Consider the following 19,948-nt stretch of genomic DNA (forward strand, 5'->3'; position numbering starts at 1 on the left):
TACAGCACTTCAAGCTATCACTTCAGTGAAATACATTTAAGGAATTCAGATTCATGTAAAACAAATAAAAAATTGAAGCATATTTGAAAATCAAGCATGGATAATTTCCTTATTACCTTTTTTTGGTTTGTACTACATTCATTAGTGTGAATAATCAACACTTAATTGTTCATCCAGATTATTTTATTTACTCTGAGCTATTGTATATTCTAAAAAACCTTTCACATCTTCATTATGTGATCTCAATTCCTTTTTCAGATGTCTCAATCCAAGAACAATTTAAATAATGGGACTGATTTTTCTGGTTGGGGAGATGGTTGCCTGGGTAGCTCATTTTTAAGTTCCCAGAGTCATTTCTCAAACTTGGGCCAACTGCTCGTATTCATTCTCTGTTTTCTCCTTAACTAAATGCTGGGGACTCTATTCTTTTCTTTCCAGCTCTGATACCACTCAATCTGTACCTCGGGATTCCTCTCTCTTAATGGTGAAGTGAGACAGGATTTACTAGATGCTTCTATCTTTTTTCTAACTCAGGGCGTTTTACAGGTACAAAGACTCCAAAATTCTAAGAAAGTTCCTCCAGGCTACAACGTTCCATAAGGAACGTTCTATTCACTTTCTGAATTTTCCACTTTTCCAGGTCAAGCTGATTGATTGGTTTACAGTGGATGCTTAAGAGTAAGATAAAGTCCCTTTTAAAAAGTGTCTTCTCAAAAAAAAAAAAAGTGTCTTCTCTTGGGGAGATCATTTGTATTTTTGGATGGATCTTTACACCAGTGCTACCCCTCTGCTTTCATGTGATGGACACATAGAAAATACTGGTATTTTTATGGCACACATGGTATCAGAGAAAACTGTGGTCCATGCCTAGAGGCTCGGGGTGCCCTAGACTCTAGCATGCTACTCTGAAGGAATAAACACCTTAAGCAGATCTCTTACCCATTCTGTTGATTTCCTTTCCTGCTGTTGGGAAACTGTAATTTAGACAAAAAATGTACCCATCTCTGGGTACCTCCTTGGAATAGGAGTCCCCTTGGCACATTTTTTTTTTTTCTGGGATATAGTAATTCAGACAGTGTTCCTACTGGTTCATGTCGTTCTTCTAAAATTTCTGTGCTATCTGCCTAGCAGACAGAACTGAAGCAGTAAGAGTATTTTTCATTTCTCCTACTGAAATATTGTTTTTAACTACTAAGGCACGTTTGTGTAAACATCAAGACAAGATGATGGCAGCCAGGCTTTCATCTTGAAAGACTTAGTGATGGATTTCGTTTCTGTTCTGAATTCAATAGGTATAGGTTTTCTAAATTGATGTGTTACATTATGTCCAAATATACCAGAGTATTTTTGTCAAGGCTTAGGGTAGTGAAAGACAATTAAATTCCTAAGAGTAACTCCTATTTGTAGGAGTACAAATCATCTTACTTTTATTCTTAGGATGGCTTGAGCCTTTTCATCCTTTAGGCCTCAGTTTAAATATAACCGAGGGGACTTCCCACCCTAACCCACACGAGTGCCTCTGTCACTCTCTCTCAGTTCCCTGTTTGCTAGTCTTTCTTAGTACTTTAATTTTTTTTTTAGCTGTGCCATGTGGCATGTGGGATCTTATTTCCCCAACCAGGAATAGAACCCGTGCCCCTTGCAGTGGAAGGGCAGAATCCTCACTACTGGACCAACAAGGAAGTCCCTGTTAGTGCTTTACATACATACATATTTGTTTACTTGTTTCTGGTCTCTCAACTCTATCACAGCTGTATCCTAGGTGCCTAGCATAAAGCCTAGCACATAAAATGCACCCAAATTTGCTGAATGAATGAAACTCATGACCTTTTTGTGAAGAGCATTTATTTGAAACATAAATTTTAAAATATGAAAATTTCCTTTATTTTTTCCGATATAGTTTATACATAAACTAAGGGATTGATTTTTGAGCCTCATTAATGTTGGGTAACACTTTTAAACTTTTCCTTTGTGTTACATGAAAGTCTAAATTTACACCATAGTAGTAAACCCCACACCAACACATTACACACATTTGCCCATGTCCCTTACAAAATTTGAAAGCTATGGCTTTTTGCCTCACACTGATTGGAAGCCTGGTAGCTTGGGCCTAATTTACAAGCCACTAAATATTGCAAAAGAAAAGAGCAAGGGTGCCCTATTTCAAAAGTTAATTCCGAAGATGCAAGTCAGATGAAATCGACCCACATTTCTGACAAGGGTTTATCCTAAGAGGCGAACTCTTCAACTGTGGCCTTTCCAGCCAACTTGGCCGACTGCCCCCGAGTGCAGGACACAGCCTTCGTTTCCCGATTTTGCGTCGCGCTTACTTTCCAATTGTTAAGAACGACTGTGTGTGCGCGCGAGACCGTGGACTCGGAGGTGCGCACTGGGGGCGTAGCTGAGCCATTCAAACCAGCGAATCCGCGTTCCCCTCGTCCTCCCAACTCTGCCTCATCTTGGCAGATGCCCCACGGGTTGGCACGAACTCCCGGGTCCTGACCTCCCTCCTCCCATCTCCGGGGTACCCGGACAGCTCGGGGAGGCCACTTCTTCCTCGGAGGGGGTAAGGATGAAGTTGGAAAAACTAAACGCGGTCTACAGCAGAGCGCCGAAACGGAGGCTGAGGGACGCTCCAGCACGCGCAGCGGGAGGAAAGCGGCCCCGCGCGAAAGGGGCGGGCCGGCTCGGGCGCTCGCATTTCCTGTGACAGGGGCTGCCCTAGCCGCTCCCTCTCCCGCGGCGGCGGGACCATTTCCTGAATCGCTGAAACGGAGGGAGGGCTGGGGCGCGGCCCTACCACAAGCGCAGGGGGCCGGGGGGTGGCGCGGAAGGAAAGGTGGAGGAACGGGAGGGCGATCAAGAGCAGGGAAGTTCTGCCGGGGCTGTGGTTCCAAAGTACCGCGCAGAAACTGGACTAGTACGGGCCAGAGTTCCCCGTCCAGGCTGGGCCGGCCGGCTGCCCGTCGGGCGCTGGAGCATCCCCCCTCCCCGCGCTCTCGACGTGGTTCGGCCCGAGAGACCGGCGTCTTTCCCCCAGTTTGCCGTTCACCCGGAGCGCTTGGGACTTGCCGATAGTGGTGACGGCGGCAACATGTCCGTGGCGTTCGCGGCCCCGAGGCAGCGCGGCAAGGGGGAGATCACTCCCGCTGCGATTCAGAAGGTGAAACCGCGTGGGGTCGGAGATGCCAGGCCCTGCCCGCGTTTGGGAGGGACCCGGGGGCCGGGCCGGGAGTCGGCCGGGCTGGGGGCGGAGGCGGGCCTGCTGGGAGGCGGGTGGGTGTGGGAACCCGAGCCGCGGGCTGCGCCCGAGTGGGTGGCGGAAGGGGGCGAACCAGTTCTCTCGAGGAGTCCCGCGCGCGTTTGGGCTCCTTCCTACAGCCACAAAAGCCCAAGCAACTGGCGCCTGATTTCTCTAGGGATGGGGCGGCGTTCGCGCGGCGGGGCGCGTGCACCCGGCGGTGGCGGCCGCGCGAGGAAGGGCTGTTTTCCGCGGCCCGCGCCCCCCGCGCGTCGCTCCGGAGTTACTTTGGCGTCGCCCCGCCCCGCGCGCTGAGGCGGCTCTGTGCAGACCTCACCTAGGGTCGCCGGGGGCCCGAGGGGAAGCCGGAGCGTTGCTGTCTCCCCGCGCAGAGCTGCAAACTCCGGCCGAGTTGGGGAGCTCTCACCAGAACTTGGGGGACGCGGCAGGGAACCTTAGTCGAGGCTCAGGGGCGGGCGAGGGAGAACCCTCTGGATTTCGGGGTTCTCTCGGAGTCCCTCCTCCCTTCCGGATGCACCCCTTACCTCTACAGCTGTAGCGAATACTCATTGATCGCCTACAGCAGGCGCCGAGGCTGCAGTGGTGAGCATGGTCCTTGCCTTCACGGAGCTTACAGTCGAGTAGTGGAGACAGTCTGATTCTCGTGACCAATTGCAGAAGTAGTGATAAATACACAGGGAGCTGTGCTGTCGTTGCTGTTACTTGCCAGTTGGGGACACAAAGATTCTTTATTCTCTACCCCTTGTTGCCTATGAGCAAGGCAGCGTTCTGAGTTTTAGTTAACCGACTTTGAAAAGTTACTTAGAAAATTTTGCAGTTTACCTTAAATATTTCGGTTTTGTTTTATGCACCGGAACAAAGGTGAAAATTGAAGAGAAGTCAACTTCTAGTACCACTCAGGATACCATCCTACGCCCGGTAGATTATGTTAATTGGCTTCTGTTGACTCTCAGGTTCTTTGTAGTGTGGCATTTGACATTTGCCCAACTGTTGCTTTATTTTTATGAACAAACCGGCTTGGCAGTGCCTGAAAATGCAGTGCTTTTCGTGTAGCGTACTGGGCTAAGTCTGCGACCTGGCAAACAGCTTCAAGTACACATAGGCGAATCGTGTCTCTGGAAGGCTTCGCTTTTTATTTTTGGCCTGTAGAAAAGTTCTGAGTTTTTCTTTTTTTTTTTCTGTAAAGAGTTTTTCTTACATACATCTAAAGATATTTATCATGGGTGATTAATTCAGGAGATGCTGATCAGTTAAAGTTTTCATCCTCAGCTGAGGAGAGAAAAAGGATTCCAAATTAAGTGCCTCATTCTATAGTGTGAGGGATTGATGTTAGGTATGAGACAAATATTCTAATGGTGAAGTTTATTAGGTTGAAGAGTCCGAGAAGATAGGTTGTGAAATCGTTAGAGTGGAGATTGTATTAACACATTTTAAAGACAAATTTTTTGGCATCTGATGATTAAGAAGAAAACTACATTTTTTAGAAAGGCATGTTAATATTTTTTTCCAGCGATATGAATCATATGCACAGTATTTTTTTCTGCATATGATTCATATGCAGAAAAGTCATACTGTTCAATGGGTTTTCGTGTTTAGTTAAAAGAATTACATTAACTCAATTAGTGAGAAAGAGTGGTTATGCTATTATACTTCATGCTTTCGTTGAATCCTGGAAGGGTGGGGCAGTTTTAGGAGGAACATCTACTCCTGTCACTTGATAAATCTGAGACCCTGAAATCTTAAGTTGTTTTCACAGGGTAGCAAAGCTGGCACTAAAACTAACTGGCCTTTTAATTGCTACATCAGTGCTTTTTCCTCAGTGCCACTTTGCTTAGATGAATTATTTAACCCTTAAAGCTAGTTTTGCTTTGAATTGTTATAAGATGATAGTATGATAAATTGATATGCTTCTTACTTTTAAACTTTTGGTACAACTAAATTATAAGGTAGGCTCATAGAGTCTGCGATAAATATTACAGTACTTACCTAGAAATTATTGTAATTATTGCATATTTGGAGAATCACAAAACCATGCTGTATAAAACTTGGAAACTAGCCAGCTATCTCCTTAAGCCTCCTGAGTTGAAGTTTTCATGAGCTTATTCTGGATAAAGACAGATTTTTTTTTCACTAAGACAAAGCATTACAATGATGCAAAGCCAACTTGGACTCTTAACTTTCAGTCTTTATTGTTTGTTTTTTTTGGCTGTACCCCACGGCTTGGGGGCTCTTAGCTCCCCTGCCAGGGATTGAACCTGTGCTCTCTGCAGTGGAAGCTCAGAGTCCTAACCACTGGACCATCAGGGAATTCCCTCTTAACTTTTAGTCTTAATAAGGCTAAAACTTCTATTTCAGATAGTAGAGGTAATTAAATGTTTAAACAGAAAAGAAACTCCAAATTTTCTGTGCTGAGCATCAGGTAATAATTCAGAGGGAGAATAATTGAAATAGAAATATTAGGGAATTCCCTGGTGGTGCAATGGTTAAGACTCCATGCTTCCACTGCAGGGGACGCGGGTTCGATCCCTGGTCAGGGAATAAAATCCTGCAAGCCGGGCGGCACTGCCAAAAAAATAAAAAATAAAAAATAAAAAAATGTTGATTAAACATGATAACATTTCAAAGATATAAAATAAGATCTTTTGTGCTGAGCTGTATACTATGTATAAAAAAAGTCCTGTGAATTCAGTTCCTGTAGAGATAAATGTTTCTAGAAATCTGAATTTTTTATTAATTGTTGCACTAGATTTACAATAAACTTTTTCTCATTTCAGATGTTGGATGAAAATAACCATCTTATTCAGTGTATAATGGACTATCAGAATAAAGGAAAGACCTCAGAGTGTTCTCAGTAAGATTGATATGAATTTTTTTGTATTTGTTTTTCTGTGTTCGTTAATTTTTTACTTTTCTTTTTAAGAACAGCTTTATTGAGATGTAATTCACATACCATATAATTCACCTATTTTAAAGTGTACAATTCAGTGGTTTTTAGTATATTCATAGAGTTGTACTATTACTTTAATCAATTTTAGAACATTTTCATCATTCCCAAAAGAAACCGTATCCCATTAGCAGTCACTCCCTGTTCTCACTTCCCAATCCCACACCCCTTGTTAATCACTAATTTGTTTTCTGTTTGTGTAGATTTGCTTATTGTGGACACTTCATATTAGTGGATTCATTCAATACATGGTTTTTTTTGACTGACTTCTTTCCCTTAGCATAGTGTTTTCAAGATTCATCCATGTTGAAGCTTGTATCAGTATTTCCTTCCTTTTTATTGCTGAATAATCTTCCATGGCTATACCACGTTTCATTTATTCATCAGTGATGTTGTTTGGGTTGGTTCCAATTCTTGACTATGATGAATAATGCTGCTGTGAACATTCGTGTGCGATATTTTGTGTGACTTTTCTTGATTTTTTATTAAAAAAAATTGTTCTTTGGGATGGAGTGGATATCAGTGTTTTTCTAATACTTCTTATCCTGCATTATAAAATAATGACTTCAAATTTGCATAGTCTGATTTGTGGAAAAGTTAGATCTTCACATTTATAAGGTATTTAGTTACATCCATGTACAGTTGACTCTGAACAACATGGGTTTAAACTACACAGGTGCACTTCCATGTGGATTTTTTTCAGTAAAGATGTACTGCAGTGCTACATGATCTGCGGTTGGTTGAATATGTGGATGCGGAACCATGGATACTGGGGGCAGACTGTAGAGTTATACTCAGATTTTCAACTGCGCCGGGCTCAGTCCCTCCTACCACTGTGTGCAAAGGTCAGCTGTATGTGGTTGAGAACGCAAAGTTTATGTCTAGTACAGAATTGATTACCACTCATAAGAACCGAACTTCTTACTCTGAAGTGATGATGCGTCTGAAGTAAACGGTATCCCCTAATAGAATCTGGTATAGTGGAACAAATTGAATATTTTATCAAAAGTCTCTAGAACAACACTATCAGTAGGAATATATTGGGAGCCACATAAGTAATTCTACATTTGCTAGTAGGCACATTAAACCAGTAAAAAGAAACATGAAATTAATTTTTATAATATATTTTATTTAACTTACTATTTCTAAAATAATATCTCTTCAATATGTAATCAGTATAAAAATACTAATGAGTTATTTTGTTCTTTTGTTTCATAATAAGTCTTTGGAATCCATGGTGCATCTTACCCTACTAACATGTCATTTTGTACTAGCCACAAGTTCAGTGTGTCTAGTGGCTACTATATTGGACAACTCAGCTCTGAATATTTTACTCTCGCCATTGTTTTGGGACACATCTATCTTTCCTAGAGATCTCATTGGTCTGCTCTCAGGAAGATTTTTTCAGCAACCCTGGCTCTTCCTCTGTGTGGCTTTCATGCTGTGCTGGTCGCCTGCTGTCATCCGATTAACTCTTTACCTAGTTTTGAGTCCCTCTCCATGACTTTGTCTCTTTCCCCTTTGTTTAAAATTGTTTTTGAATTAAGAAACTTATAAACCATAAAAGTTTGTAGGGATAAAAGTCGCTTTTTTACTTCTCACTCTTGTATCTCTCTTCTCTCCACAGAGGTAATTACTTACAATGGTTTAGTACCTATCTTTCAAAACATTTTTCTGTGCATTTACAAATATGTGCTCACATTTATCTAAACACATTTAGACAGGTATTTTAGTTTTCACAGATTAAGGTTTTCTAAATGGAATGGCTGGGTCAAAGACCGTTCTAAATCTCCAAATTACCCTGCAAAGAGATTGTATTGGTTTGCTTTCCTTCCACTAGGTTTCAGAGTCCTGGTTTTCAACCATATCTTCCAGCAACGGATACTGGCCATCTTTTAAAATTTTTTTACACATCTGATTGGTAAAAAGCGGTATCTCTTTCTAAAACCTTTTATTTTTAAATAATTTCACTCTTATAAAAAAGTTTCAAAGATAGTAGAAGAAATTGCTGTATGCCCTTCACTGAAATGCCTCAAATGTTAACATATTAGTCCACTATGTCATTCACTTCTTCCCCATGTCGTTTTTCTGAAATATTTGAGAAAAAAGTTGCAGGCATGATTCTCTCTTATCTTTGTAACATCCATGTGTATTTCATAAAAACAAGCACAAATTCTTAGAGTCTAATTGTTAAAATCAAGAATTCAGGGACTTCCCTGGTGCTTCAGTGATTAAATACTGTTATCATATTTTCAGACCTTTCAAAAATTTTGCCAATTGTTCCGTTAGTGTATTTTTTCAGTTCCGTGATCCAGTGCAGGATCAGATGTTATATTTAGGTCTGTGTCTTCAGAATACTTTAATCTGTAACTGTCCTTCAGTTTTTCTGTTATCTTTCGTGATGTTGACATTGTTGAAGAGTACAGACCAGTTGTTGTGTTATATGTCCCTCATTTTGGGTTGACTGGTGTTTCTCCTTGATTAGACTCATGTTATACACTTTTGGCAGGAGTACCACAGACAAGATGTTGCGTCCTTCTCAGTGCATCCTCAGTAACCGTGTGATAGCAGTTTGTCCCAATATTCAGGGTAACTTTGGCTACTTCGTTAAGGTGGTGCCTGCCAGGATCTCTACTGTAAAGTTACTATTTCTTCCTTTGTTATTTCTGTGTATGTGTTGGGGAGATACCTTGAGACACACATAACCCTGTTTCTTAGCCTATTTCCACACATTTGTTTTAACATCCACCAGTGATTCTGGACTAAAACAGTTATTACTGTGGCAGTTGCCAAAAGGTGACTGAACCCATCTTTCCTTCTACAGTTATTTGGAATCCTACTGTAAGGAACAAATTTCCCAGCCCCTGTCCCATTCATTCATTCATTGATTTATATCTGAATGAACTTATGGATTCTTACTGTATTCTCTGGGTTTTAATTTGTTAGTCTATTATTTATTTATTTTCTTTTTCAAATTGTCCCAGATGTTGGCCACTGGGAGCCCCTCATGCTGGTTTCTTGACTTGTCTCTATTATTTTTTGAGCATTTAAAAAATTTCTTGTATGACAGAATGTTCCAGGCTCCTCTTGTACTTTTTTCTGCCCCAGTCTGGAATCATTTCTCCAAGCCCTAGTTCTTTTTTTGGAGAATAATATTTAGAAATTAAGATCTGGATGCTAGGATATCTTAATTTCTAATCACTTGTACATTTTGCATTTTATGTGACCATTGCCACTTCTTTTATGTATATTTTCTTTGATGAATCTTGTCTGTTTATATGTGAAAATTTCTTTTAAGAAATTACAACTGTGGATAATCATCAGTGGTTAGGAGATCACTACCTCATGTCAGCCATGGAATGATAACAACTGAGCGGCACTGGTTAGAATAATTATTTTCACTTACGGCTTTTTTTCTTCTTTTTACTACCTTTATCCAGCTCCTCCTCTTCCCCGCCCCCCACCACTGGTAACCACACATCTGATCTCTTTTTCTGTGAGTTTGTCTGTTTTTGTTATTCTGTTATTCTTTTTGGGGGGCTGCACTGTGCAGCATGTGGGATCTTAGTTTCCTGACCAGGGATCGAACCCATGGCCCCTGCGGTGGAAGCGCTGAGTCTTAACTGCAGGACGGCCAGGGAAGTCCCTGTCCGTTTGTTTTTGAAGTATAACTGACCTACATCACTATGCTAGTTCCTGGTACACAACATAGTGATTTGACATATCTATATGTTACAAAATGGTCATCACACCTGTGGTCTTTTAAAATGCCAGGTAAAGCCACGGGCATAGGACTGGTTCAATTTCCTATAGGCCCTAGCAGTACGTGACAGGGATAAGACATGTTCAGATGTAGAACCCACTTTTCCAACTTGTCGGCAAAAGTTTATACTGTCTTATTCTTCATAGTCTTAGCTTTTTTGTGTATGTGATCATTTTCCCCTTCTCTGCCTATTGGCATAGACCTCATTTGATCACATATATGTATAAATGGGGCTTAAATTGATTTAGGTAGAATCTTAAATTTTGCCCTTTCTGTTGTATTTAATTTCATTCTTAGAGTTCTTCATATACTCTTTCTTTCTCAAGTTGTCAGAATTGGTTTGTGAGTGAAGAAAAAAAAATTCTCCTCTCAACATTAATAAATGTTCTTGTTTCTCACAGGAGAAGTGAAAGGAGAATAAAGAGAAACATCAATGACAGCCATCTGGGAATTGATAGTTCAATTTTATTTATTTATTTATTTATATTTTTGGCTGTGTTGGGTCTTCGTTTCTGTGCGAGGGCTTTCTCTAGTTGCGGCGAGTGGGGGCTACTCTTCATTGCGGTGCGCGGGCCTCTCACTGTCGTGGCCTCTCTTGTTGCGGAGCACAGGCTCCAGACACGCAGGCTCAGTAGTCGTGGCTCACGGGCCCAGTTGCTCCGTGGCATGTGGGATCTTCCCAGAACAGGGCTCGAACCCAGGTCGTCTGCATTGGCAGGCAGATTCTCAACCACTGCGCCACCAGGGAAGCCCAAGTTCAACTTTAATTAAACAGTTCCTTAAGATGTGATAACTGCCTGAAGCAGTGTTTTTTTTTTTTTGTGGTACGCGGGCCTCTCACTGTTGTGGCCTCTCCCGTTGCGGAGCACAGGCTCCGGACGCGCAGGCTCAGTGGCCATGGCTCACGGGCCCAGCTCCTCCGCGGCATGTGGCATCTTCCCGGACCGGGGCACGAAACCGTGTCCCCTGCATTGGCAGACGGCCTCTCAACCACTGTGCGACCAGGGAAGCCCTGAAGCAATGTTTTTTAAAATCAAAAGTAACTTTATTTTTATGAAAGCAGTATAGGCATTGTAGAAAATTAGAAAACACAGATATTTAAAATTTAGAGAACGAACAACATATTCTCACCACCCAAAGATTTTTCACTGGTAACATCTTTGGATATATTACTCTACCCTTATCTACACACACACACACACGCTCACACTCACACTCACACTCACTCTCATATAAGTCAGTGAATCACCTGTAGAGCTCATATGCCCAGATCCTCTTCCCTTTAAATTCTGACAACTTATATGTAAGAATATATTATTGCTCTCTTGTGGTGTTTGGTTTGAGCATTTTCTAAATCATCCCATGTATTTGCTTAAATCAGCCCTTATTTTTTGTATTTCAGGGTGAGTGCACCTATTTCAGAGTGTGTTATAAACAGTTCTCAAGTGAAAAATTTTTGTTCATCATAGTGTAAATGAATTTAGTTTTAAATCTCTAGTTAGGAAGTTAACTTTTATTCTATAAATTGTATTTGTGTTGACCTAAAAATACACTGTTCATAGCTTCTAGGTAAAAGTTTCTTTTTCAAAATGAAATCTGACTTTTTTGGATTCATTTTGTAATTATATCAATAAATTTAATGGTGGTTATTTTACTTTATTCGAGGTAATTCATGTAGTGGCTCTTAGTGGAATCTTTGGGAAGTGAACTGCCTCTCATTTAATAGGTTAATAATTAAGGGTATCTGGAAGTATCTGCCAGTATTTATGAGGAAGTTACCATCATGAAATATAAAATGTCGAATATATTTTATATCTTCCCTTTGCTTACATACTGTTTTCTTTTATTAACGTATACGTTTTTAGAAATAATAAGCATATAAAAACTGCTTAAGTGACAAATTAATAGTATTTATAGAATTTAAAAAAAGTTTCTCATGAAAATGTTTAATATTTGTAGAAGAATCTTAGAATAAGCTTATTTGATGAGTGCTGTAAAAAGAATGCAGTTTTTACAAGAAGAAACCCTACTGAAGTTACAAAAGACCATTAAAAACGATCATTTTTACTTACCCCCTTACATTAGGTAAAAAGATTTGGAGCTTTTGGGACAATTGTAGAAATTTGACTGGTTTCTGTTGATTCGATGGTAATATTGTATCAGTATTCATTTCCTTGTTATGATGGTTGTATTGTAGTTATATAGGGGAATGTCCTTGTTTTTGGGAAATTGACACTGAAGTGTTAGAAGTAATGGGGTATTACTGACTCTCGATGGTTTTGGAAAAAAGTGTGTCGTTGCATGCACGTGTATGTTGGTGTAGGTGTTTAGAGATAGTATAAGACAGATGTAAGATGCTGACAGTTGGGGAGCGTGGGAGAAAAATATTTGGGAGTTCTTCATACTATTCTTGAAACTGTAAGTTTGAGAGTATTTCAAGATTAAAAATTAAGATTTGATAGTTGGGGAAATGTCTTTAAAGTATTTCATAAAAGTTGCTATATTTATAGATATTTAGAACCACAAGGACTTTAGAGATCTACCCTCACTGCCATATTTTTTTAAATAAATTTATTTATTTTTGTCTGCGTTGGGTCTTCGTTGCTGGGCACGGGCTTTCTTTAGTTGGGGCGAGCAGGGGCTACTCTGTTGCAGTGCACGTGCTTCTCATTGCAGTGGCTTCTCTTGTTGTGGAGCACGGGCTCTAGGCGCACAGGCTTCGGTAGTTGTAGTACGCGGACTCAGTAGTTGTGGCTCGCGGACTCTAGAGTGCAGCCTCAGTAGTTGTGGCGCAGGGGCTTAGTTGCTCCACGGCATGTGGGATCTTCCCGGACCAGGGCTCGAACCCGTGTTCCCTGCATTGGCAGCAGATTCTTAGCCACTGTGCCACCAGGGAAGTTCCTGCCATTATTTTATAAATGAGGCCTCAAGCGTGTGGCAGATTAAACAGTATTTTAACACTGGCTTACCGAGGACCAATAAGCATGACTAGAATTTTCTTAAAGGGTCATGAGTAAGCCATAGTCTCTGAGTAAAGTTGGTATTTTTATTTTTGATAGGGCAGTCAGCAAATCTCATATCTGAGTACATGTGATAGAGCCATACTAATATTCAGAAGAAAAGAAAAACTTGAAAGAGCAGCCTTTGAAATGGGTTACATGTTCTAATGGCTGGTTGGTTTTTTAAAGATGGCAAGATTGTAGAATCCTGTATCTTAAATTCCATTCAAGATGTCTGTGGAATAATGAAGTAGTTCCAGCTAGTGGTGCCTGTTAGTGCTGTTTGAAGAATTTCAATGACATAATTAACCATTATGAATAATTCAGTGCAAAATAATAATTCTTGGTCCTTGTTTGTTTAAGGATCCCTATAACAATATATCATGTCTGATTGAGCAACATAGTGTATATGTGAGGAGGAGCATTAAGAACTTAGACTTGTTTTTAAACAACAACAAAAAAACAAAAACAAAGAAACAAGGAAACCTTGGGAAGTGTTGGATATATCTGTTACCTCCATGGTGGTGATGTTTTCACTGGTGTTCGTGTATGTCCAAGCTCATCAAATTGTACACATTAAATATGTGAAGTTCTTTATATATATCAGTTATATCTCAATAAATTTATAAAAAAACAAACAAGCAAACTATAAAAGTATGATCTTGTTGGTGAAGAAACTTTAAGTTCAGTGAGAAATAAGTTTTTTCCTCCCTAATAAGAAAACAGTAGTGAAACCAGTTTTTCCAGCAGGATATAAATAATGCAGCGAAGAATTTACTAGGATTCCTCTTAAGGGTGTCTGTCTTAGAAAATTACTTCATTTGGGATCCATATTAGAAGACTCTATTTAGCTGAATAAAGTTCTTTTGACTTATTTTCATTATTTTAATTTGTATAGTATTTATTAGTAAATGAAATTCTAAAAGCTTAATTTGATGCACGTTTTACGTTTGTATTATTTTGTGGGTTTACCAGCACTAGTAATTGGATCACTACTAATTTCAATCTGGTTTCATCTGAGTTAATTTTTTAAATTATGAAAAGTGGCTTAGCAAAACTAATTCATAGGTAAGTAAGATCACAATAAACATGTTTAACCACTTGACTCTGATAATGAGAATTTGCTTTATTTTTTAAAGTTAATTTGCAGTGTTGTTGGTGTTGGTGTCCTATTATTTCCTCCATCCCGGTGCTTTAGCATATAACTTTTTTCTTTTGCTTGTAATTGGAGATGCCTCTTTATTGTCCTCTATATACGTCCTGATAGATGGGCAGCATAACCACGGCAGGCATAGATTGTTGGTCACTGCTGCAGGAATGAGAAGGGAAAAAATGTGTGGTTTCCACCTCCTTTCTGACATTTTAGCAGAGCGTGTTGACTGTACTTGGCTTTGAGGTTTTTGGCAACACGAAAATGGCAGAGGGAAGGGAATAAGCATATCAGTTTTGTTGATTCCTTCATTCTAGATCTCTTTGCATATGTTATATGTGTGGAGCCAGTACCTGTCTCAGTTATTCCATTTACTATGCTGTACAATCTTGTACAAGTTACTAACCTTTCTAAACCTCAATTTCTTTATCTGTGAAATGGAGAAAATAAGAATCTTCACTTCATAGTGTTGGTTTGAGGATTAAATCGGATGTTTAAGTATGTAAAACAACTATAGCAATATCTAGCACATGGTAAGAGCTCCGTGTTTATTATTGTCTTTGAACATACTTATTTGGAATTATTTTGCAGAGGAACTAGGAAAAATTGAAGTGCTGTTGATGTTCAGGTAATAGAAATCACTCATTAAACTTGAGGAATAAAATGCTGTTTGTATAATATGTAAGCAGATAGGAAGAAAATTATTTTTTAATATTGAAATTTGTTTTGTTTTAATAGATATCAACAGATGCTGCATACAAACTTGGTCTACCTTGCTACAATAGCAGATTCTAATCAAAACATGCAGTCTCTTTTACCAGCAGTAAGTACCTTTAAAATAGTGTGAAGTAGATAATTTTTATAGAGTTCTTTACAGAATAACACATTTTTGTTTGGTGATTCTGAGTTTTGTTTAGCAAATCCTGCCCTCTTCTGAGAACATGAAGATATTCTCCTATATGATCTACAAGCTTTATTATTTTGCCTTCATATTTAATTTGAATTAATTCACCTGGAATTGATTCCCTGACTGAAGAAGTTATATCCATCCATCTATTCACTAACCCACCTATTTATTTATTTATTTATTTATTTATTTAAATGTGTAATTGCACAAATTATTTAGGAACAAATCTGTAATATTTTAAAGCAGATCCCCAGCCAATCATATATGTAATTTAATATGCATCTCTGGCAGATAAGGACTATTATCCCACACCACAAAATTAACCAGAATCTCTTAATGTCTTATAATACCCAGGATGTTTTCAATTTTCACCAATTATCTAAAAAACTCGAATGTTTTAATGATTGTTTGCCACAGAATGCAAACAAGGTCCACCTGTTGCATTCGTTGATCTGTGTCTTAAGTTTTTTTTAATCTGTATCAGTTTATATTTTTTATTCTCCATTTATTTGTTGAAGAAACTGGGTCATATATTTTGCAGAACTTCTCACATTTTGGATTTGGCTGATTGTATCCTCGTGGTTCTTTAACGTGTTCCTCCATCTCATCTCTGTTTCCTCTAAACTGATAATTTATAGATTGAGAGGCTCCATTAGAATTAGGTTTAGTTTTATGTTATTTCATTGGTGGCCCCGTGTTTGTGTTGCCTATTGTATCTCGTTAGCAGGGACATATTTTGTTGTCCCGTTTTTAGTGATGTCAGGATTGATCAGTGCACACAGTTGGTACTGGTCTGATCAGTCCATTATAAAGTTCCCCATCTACCTTTCAGTTAGTGGTTTTAGCAGTCATTGGTGCTTGTTGACCAGGTTTGTTGTTTCATTTTAGGATCTAAGAACAATGAGTTTCTAACTTTACAGTTCCTCCTACAATGTACTTCTTTTAAAAAGGAAAATTTCCTTTAATCAAATATTTGATTATCCTGAAATAGAGAGTTCTATAGGAAAGTCATGATAAAGGCTTGATTCTATTCCTTTATCAATTTTCGGAATAACCAGTTGGTCTCTAGCAACCTGCAAAAGATGACCAAGGATTTTGTCTTTTTTTTATTATCTGAACTTATACATTTTTATATTTTTAATGTGTTTAAATCCATTGAGTCATTTTTTGTGATACTCAAGTTTTCTCACCTGTGGTCAGTGGGTACCCCTTCATTTGGCTCCTGTGTCCTTTTGACATGATTTCGTTATTGTATAGCTTCTTCGCTTCAGAATTTGTGAGAGAGATCAGACTGATTATGTTTTCTGCCCCAGAACTATTCTGCCCCAACTATTTTTCCAACCAGCCTTTTTCCTATGGGAATTGGTATTTAGAAACCACAATTTGGATGTTTGGGGCATTCATTATTACTGAGTTTCCATTTTTTCTTGGCATTTTCAGCAGACAGAGGTAGTAAACACGCTTTTTTAAAAGAAAGAAAATATTAAATTAGTGATATTGCCACTTCAGGAAAAGTTTTTTTACCCAGATTTGATTTTATGTATTAGTATCTCTTCTGTCTTACTCTAAAAATCTTGATACCTCAATGACGTTATTATAGTCACTTGTTTGCTTTATACTACTATATATGTAACATAATTTCAATATAACAATACCAAGATTGCCGCTAACAATAATATGGTTGTCCTTAGATATATCTCACTAGGGATATATAATGAATAAATTTAGTTTTGAATCTGAAAGAATGTTAATGTGATTTTTTGCCATGGATTTCATTATCAGCTAGTATGAGCAATAGATTTGATTTCATTTGTTTCCAGGTAGATAATTCTCTCCCAGCATTATCTGTTAGAAAAATAAAACAAAATGTCTTTTCTCTATTTTGTCATGCCACTTGATATTATATATCAAGTGTCCATATATGTGCGGGTCTGTGTCTAATCTCTCTATTCTGTTCCATTGGCCAGTTTTTATAAATTCCACTATCTTGTCACAGTTGTCATAGTCCAATAAGTCTTGATGTATGTTAGAGAAGTTCTTTACTTATTCCTTATATTCCTTATTTTTTTCAAGAATATCTTGTGTACTGATCCTTTGCATTTCCATATACACTTAAACATCAGCATGTCCAACATAATCCGCTTGTGATTTTCATTGAGGTGAACTTGACTATAAATCAATTTGGGGAGAATTGATGTCTCTACAATACTGAGTCTTTCAAATCATGATCATTGCATGTATTTTGATTTATTTAGTCCTTTACTATCTGTCAATAAAGTTTTGTGATTTTCCTGCAAAGGAAATTTACACATCTCTCTCCTGCAGAGACATTTACACATCTCTCTGGATTTATTGCTAAGTACCTCGTATTTTTGAGGCAATTTGAAATGGAATCGTTGTTTTTTAAGTTTTATTTTGTAACTGTGATTACAGTTTACATAGAAACTCAATTGATTTTGAATCTCACAGCCTTGTTCAACTCTTACTTCTAACAATTTTTCTGTAGATACTTCCAGTTTTCTATATTCACGAACATATTTGTGAATAATGAGTTTTGTTTTTTCTTGCCAATCCTTACACCTTTTATTTCTTTCTCTTGCCTTACTTCTCTGGCTAGGACCTCCAGTACATTCCTGAATAGAAGTGGTGATAGAGGACATCTTAATCTTGTTCCTGATCACAAAGGGAAAGCTTTCACTGTTTGACCATTATGTATGATGCTTGCTGTAGTTTTTTTTGTGGATACCTTTTATCAGATTAAGGAAGTTCCCTTTCGTTTCTGTTGTGCTAATAGTTTATATATTGAATGGATGTTAAATTTTATTAAATACTTCTGTTACATCTAATGAGGTGATCATAGTTTTTTCTTTAATCTGTTAATGTGGTGAATTACATTGATTTACTTCTCAATGCTCAGTCAGTCTTGGATTTTTGTAATTAACCTACTTTTTCATGACCCACTTGGTCATGGTCTTTTTAAAAAAATTGCTGTATTCAGTTTGTTAAATTTTTGATCAAGATTTTTATGGCTGTTCATGAGTGTCATTGATTTTTAATTTTCTTTTCTTATAATGCCTTTGTTTTTTATTTTGAGGTTATGCTGGCTTCATAAAATGACCTGCAGAATTTTCCCACTTTTTCTTATCTGGAAGAATTTGCAGAGTATAACCGTTTCCTAAATGATTGGTGTAATTCTTTAGAAAAGCCATTTGGATCTGAAATTTTCTTTGTGAGGCTTTTATTTACTGACTCAATTTCTTTATGGTTATAGGACAGTTTATACATTTCTATATCTTATGAGGTAGCTATTTTGGTAAATTGTGCTTTTTAACATTTTATCCAGATTTTCAAATTTATTGACATAAAGTTTGTGAAATAATCTCTTTTTTCTAATGTCTGTGGGATCTGTAGTGATAGTTTATTTTCTTCTTAATGTGGTTTATTTGTGTCTCCTCGTTAAAAAATTTTTTTGATCACTGTTGCCACGTATTTATTGTATTTTCTTCTTTTAGTCTTTAAAGCGTCAGTTTTTGACTTCCTCTGTTGCAGCATTTCTCAAACTTTTTGTTCACAGAACCCCATTATGTTATACTTAAACATTACTGAGCACTCTGAGGAGTTTCATGTCAGTTATATACACTGATATTATTGATTATATTTTACTTATTACACTAATATTCATTTAAAATGAACAACAGTAAACCCATTGCGTGTTAATATAAATAACATTCTTTAAAGGAAAAATAACTGTATCTTTGAAAAAAAATTTAGTGAGTTAAATGACACTTTAATAATTTTGCAAATTTCTTTTAACTGGCTTAATAGGAAACATCTGTATTCTCATATCTACTTCTGGATTCAATCTAGCATATGTTTTGGTTGAAGTAGAAGAAAATCCAGTCCCACACAGATGTGAAATTTGAAAAGGGAAGAATATTTTTAGCCTTTTTAGGTTGTGGATAATCTGTGATAGTATAGCAGATCTCAGCAAGTGTTTTTTAAAGGTTAGTTGCAGTATGGAATCTGAAATTATATCAGTACATTTTTCTTATTCTGGTACATTAAAGTTCATTGGTCTGTTTTGCATTCTGTATGGATCTTTTACTCATGTGTGATTTCATAACATCATGCTTTGGTCATTTGGAAAATAATAAGTTCACTTAGTTATGCACCTTTTCCAAATACTGATATATTTCATTATATGATACCAAAAAATTGGTGATTTTTTGAAATCACCACCAATCTAATCAGAAAGGTCTCTTAAGTACTGGGATGTTGTCAAGCTCAAGACAGTAAATCTTAGTTTGCCAAATTCCCAGTTCTTCCGTGAAAAGTCAAATTTGATCATTCGCAGAAAATGCCATCAGTTGTTTTCCAGGCTCACGGTGTTCAGTTTTGAGGAAATGTCTGCCAAATACCCAAGCCTGGATAAGTATAATTTGGCTAGATATTGTTCTTTTGTTCGTTTTTTTTTTGCGGTACGCGGGCCTCTCACTGCTGTGGCCTCTCCTGTTGCGGAGCACAGGCTCCGGACGCGCAGGCTCAGCGGCCATGGCTCACGGGCCCAGCCGCTCCGCGGCATGTGGGATCTTCCCGGACCGGGGCACGAACCCGTGTCCCCTGTATCGGCAGGTGGACTCTCAACCACTGCTCCACCAGGGAAGCCCTAGATATTGTTCTTTTAAGTAAAATTGGTGTTCCATGAAAACAGTGCCTAAATCAGCAAGCAGCACAATCACAAAGTGTTTTCATTTTACTTTGATTTGCAGCAGATATGTTTATTATTTTCACATTTTGTCACACAGAATATTTAACTGACACGGAGAATTTAATAAATGAATAATTTTTACTGCTTCGTCAAGGACATTCTTAAGTGAAAATGACGTTTTCTTTCTTTAACTGCTAGTCTGGGGCAGTCAATAG

The 19,948-nt window shown here is 38.2% G+C and overlaps 1 protein-coding gene across 6 annotated transcripts in view; it reads left to right on the plus strand.

Moving 5' to 3' along the window:
* Positions 1–2,419: 2,419 nt before the first annotated feature.
* Positions 2,420–19,948, plus strand: part of SS18 (SS18 subunit of BAF chromatin remodeling complex) — an 83,324-nt gene continuing 65,795 nt past the window's right edge. For 5 of the 6 annotated variants that reach the window (XM_067699434.1, XM_067699437.1, XM_067699436.1 and 2 more), the window contains exons 1-3: positions 3,004–3,163; positions 6,037–6,113; positions 14,857–14,941. In XM_067699434.1, coding sequence (XP_067555535.1) covers positions 3,095–3,163; positions 6,037–6,113; positions 14,857–14,941 — 231 coding nt within the window. In that variant the 5' untranslated portion in view covers positions 3,004–3,094. Of the gene's footprint in view, positions 2,567–3,003; positions 3,164–6,036; positions 6,114–14,856; positions 14,942–19,948 lie in introns of those variants that run through there. The other variant, XM_067699435.1, reaches the window with a different exon arrangement.

The sequence above is a fragment of the Pseudorca crassidens genome, chromosome 12, assembly GCF_039906515.1.
Source record: "Pseudorca crassidens isolate mPseCra1 chromosome 12, mPseCra1.hap1, whole genome shotgun sequence".
NCBI classification, from domain to species: Eukaryota; Metazoa; Chordata; class Mammalia; order Artiodactyla; family Delphinidae; genus Pseudorca; species Pseudorca crassidens.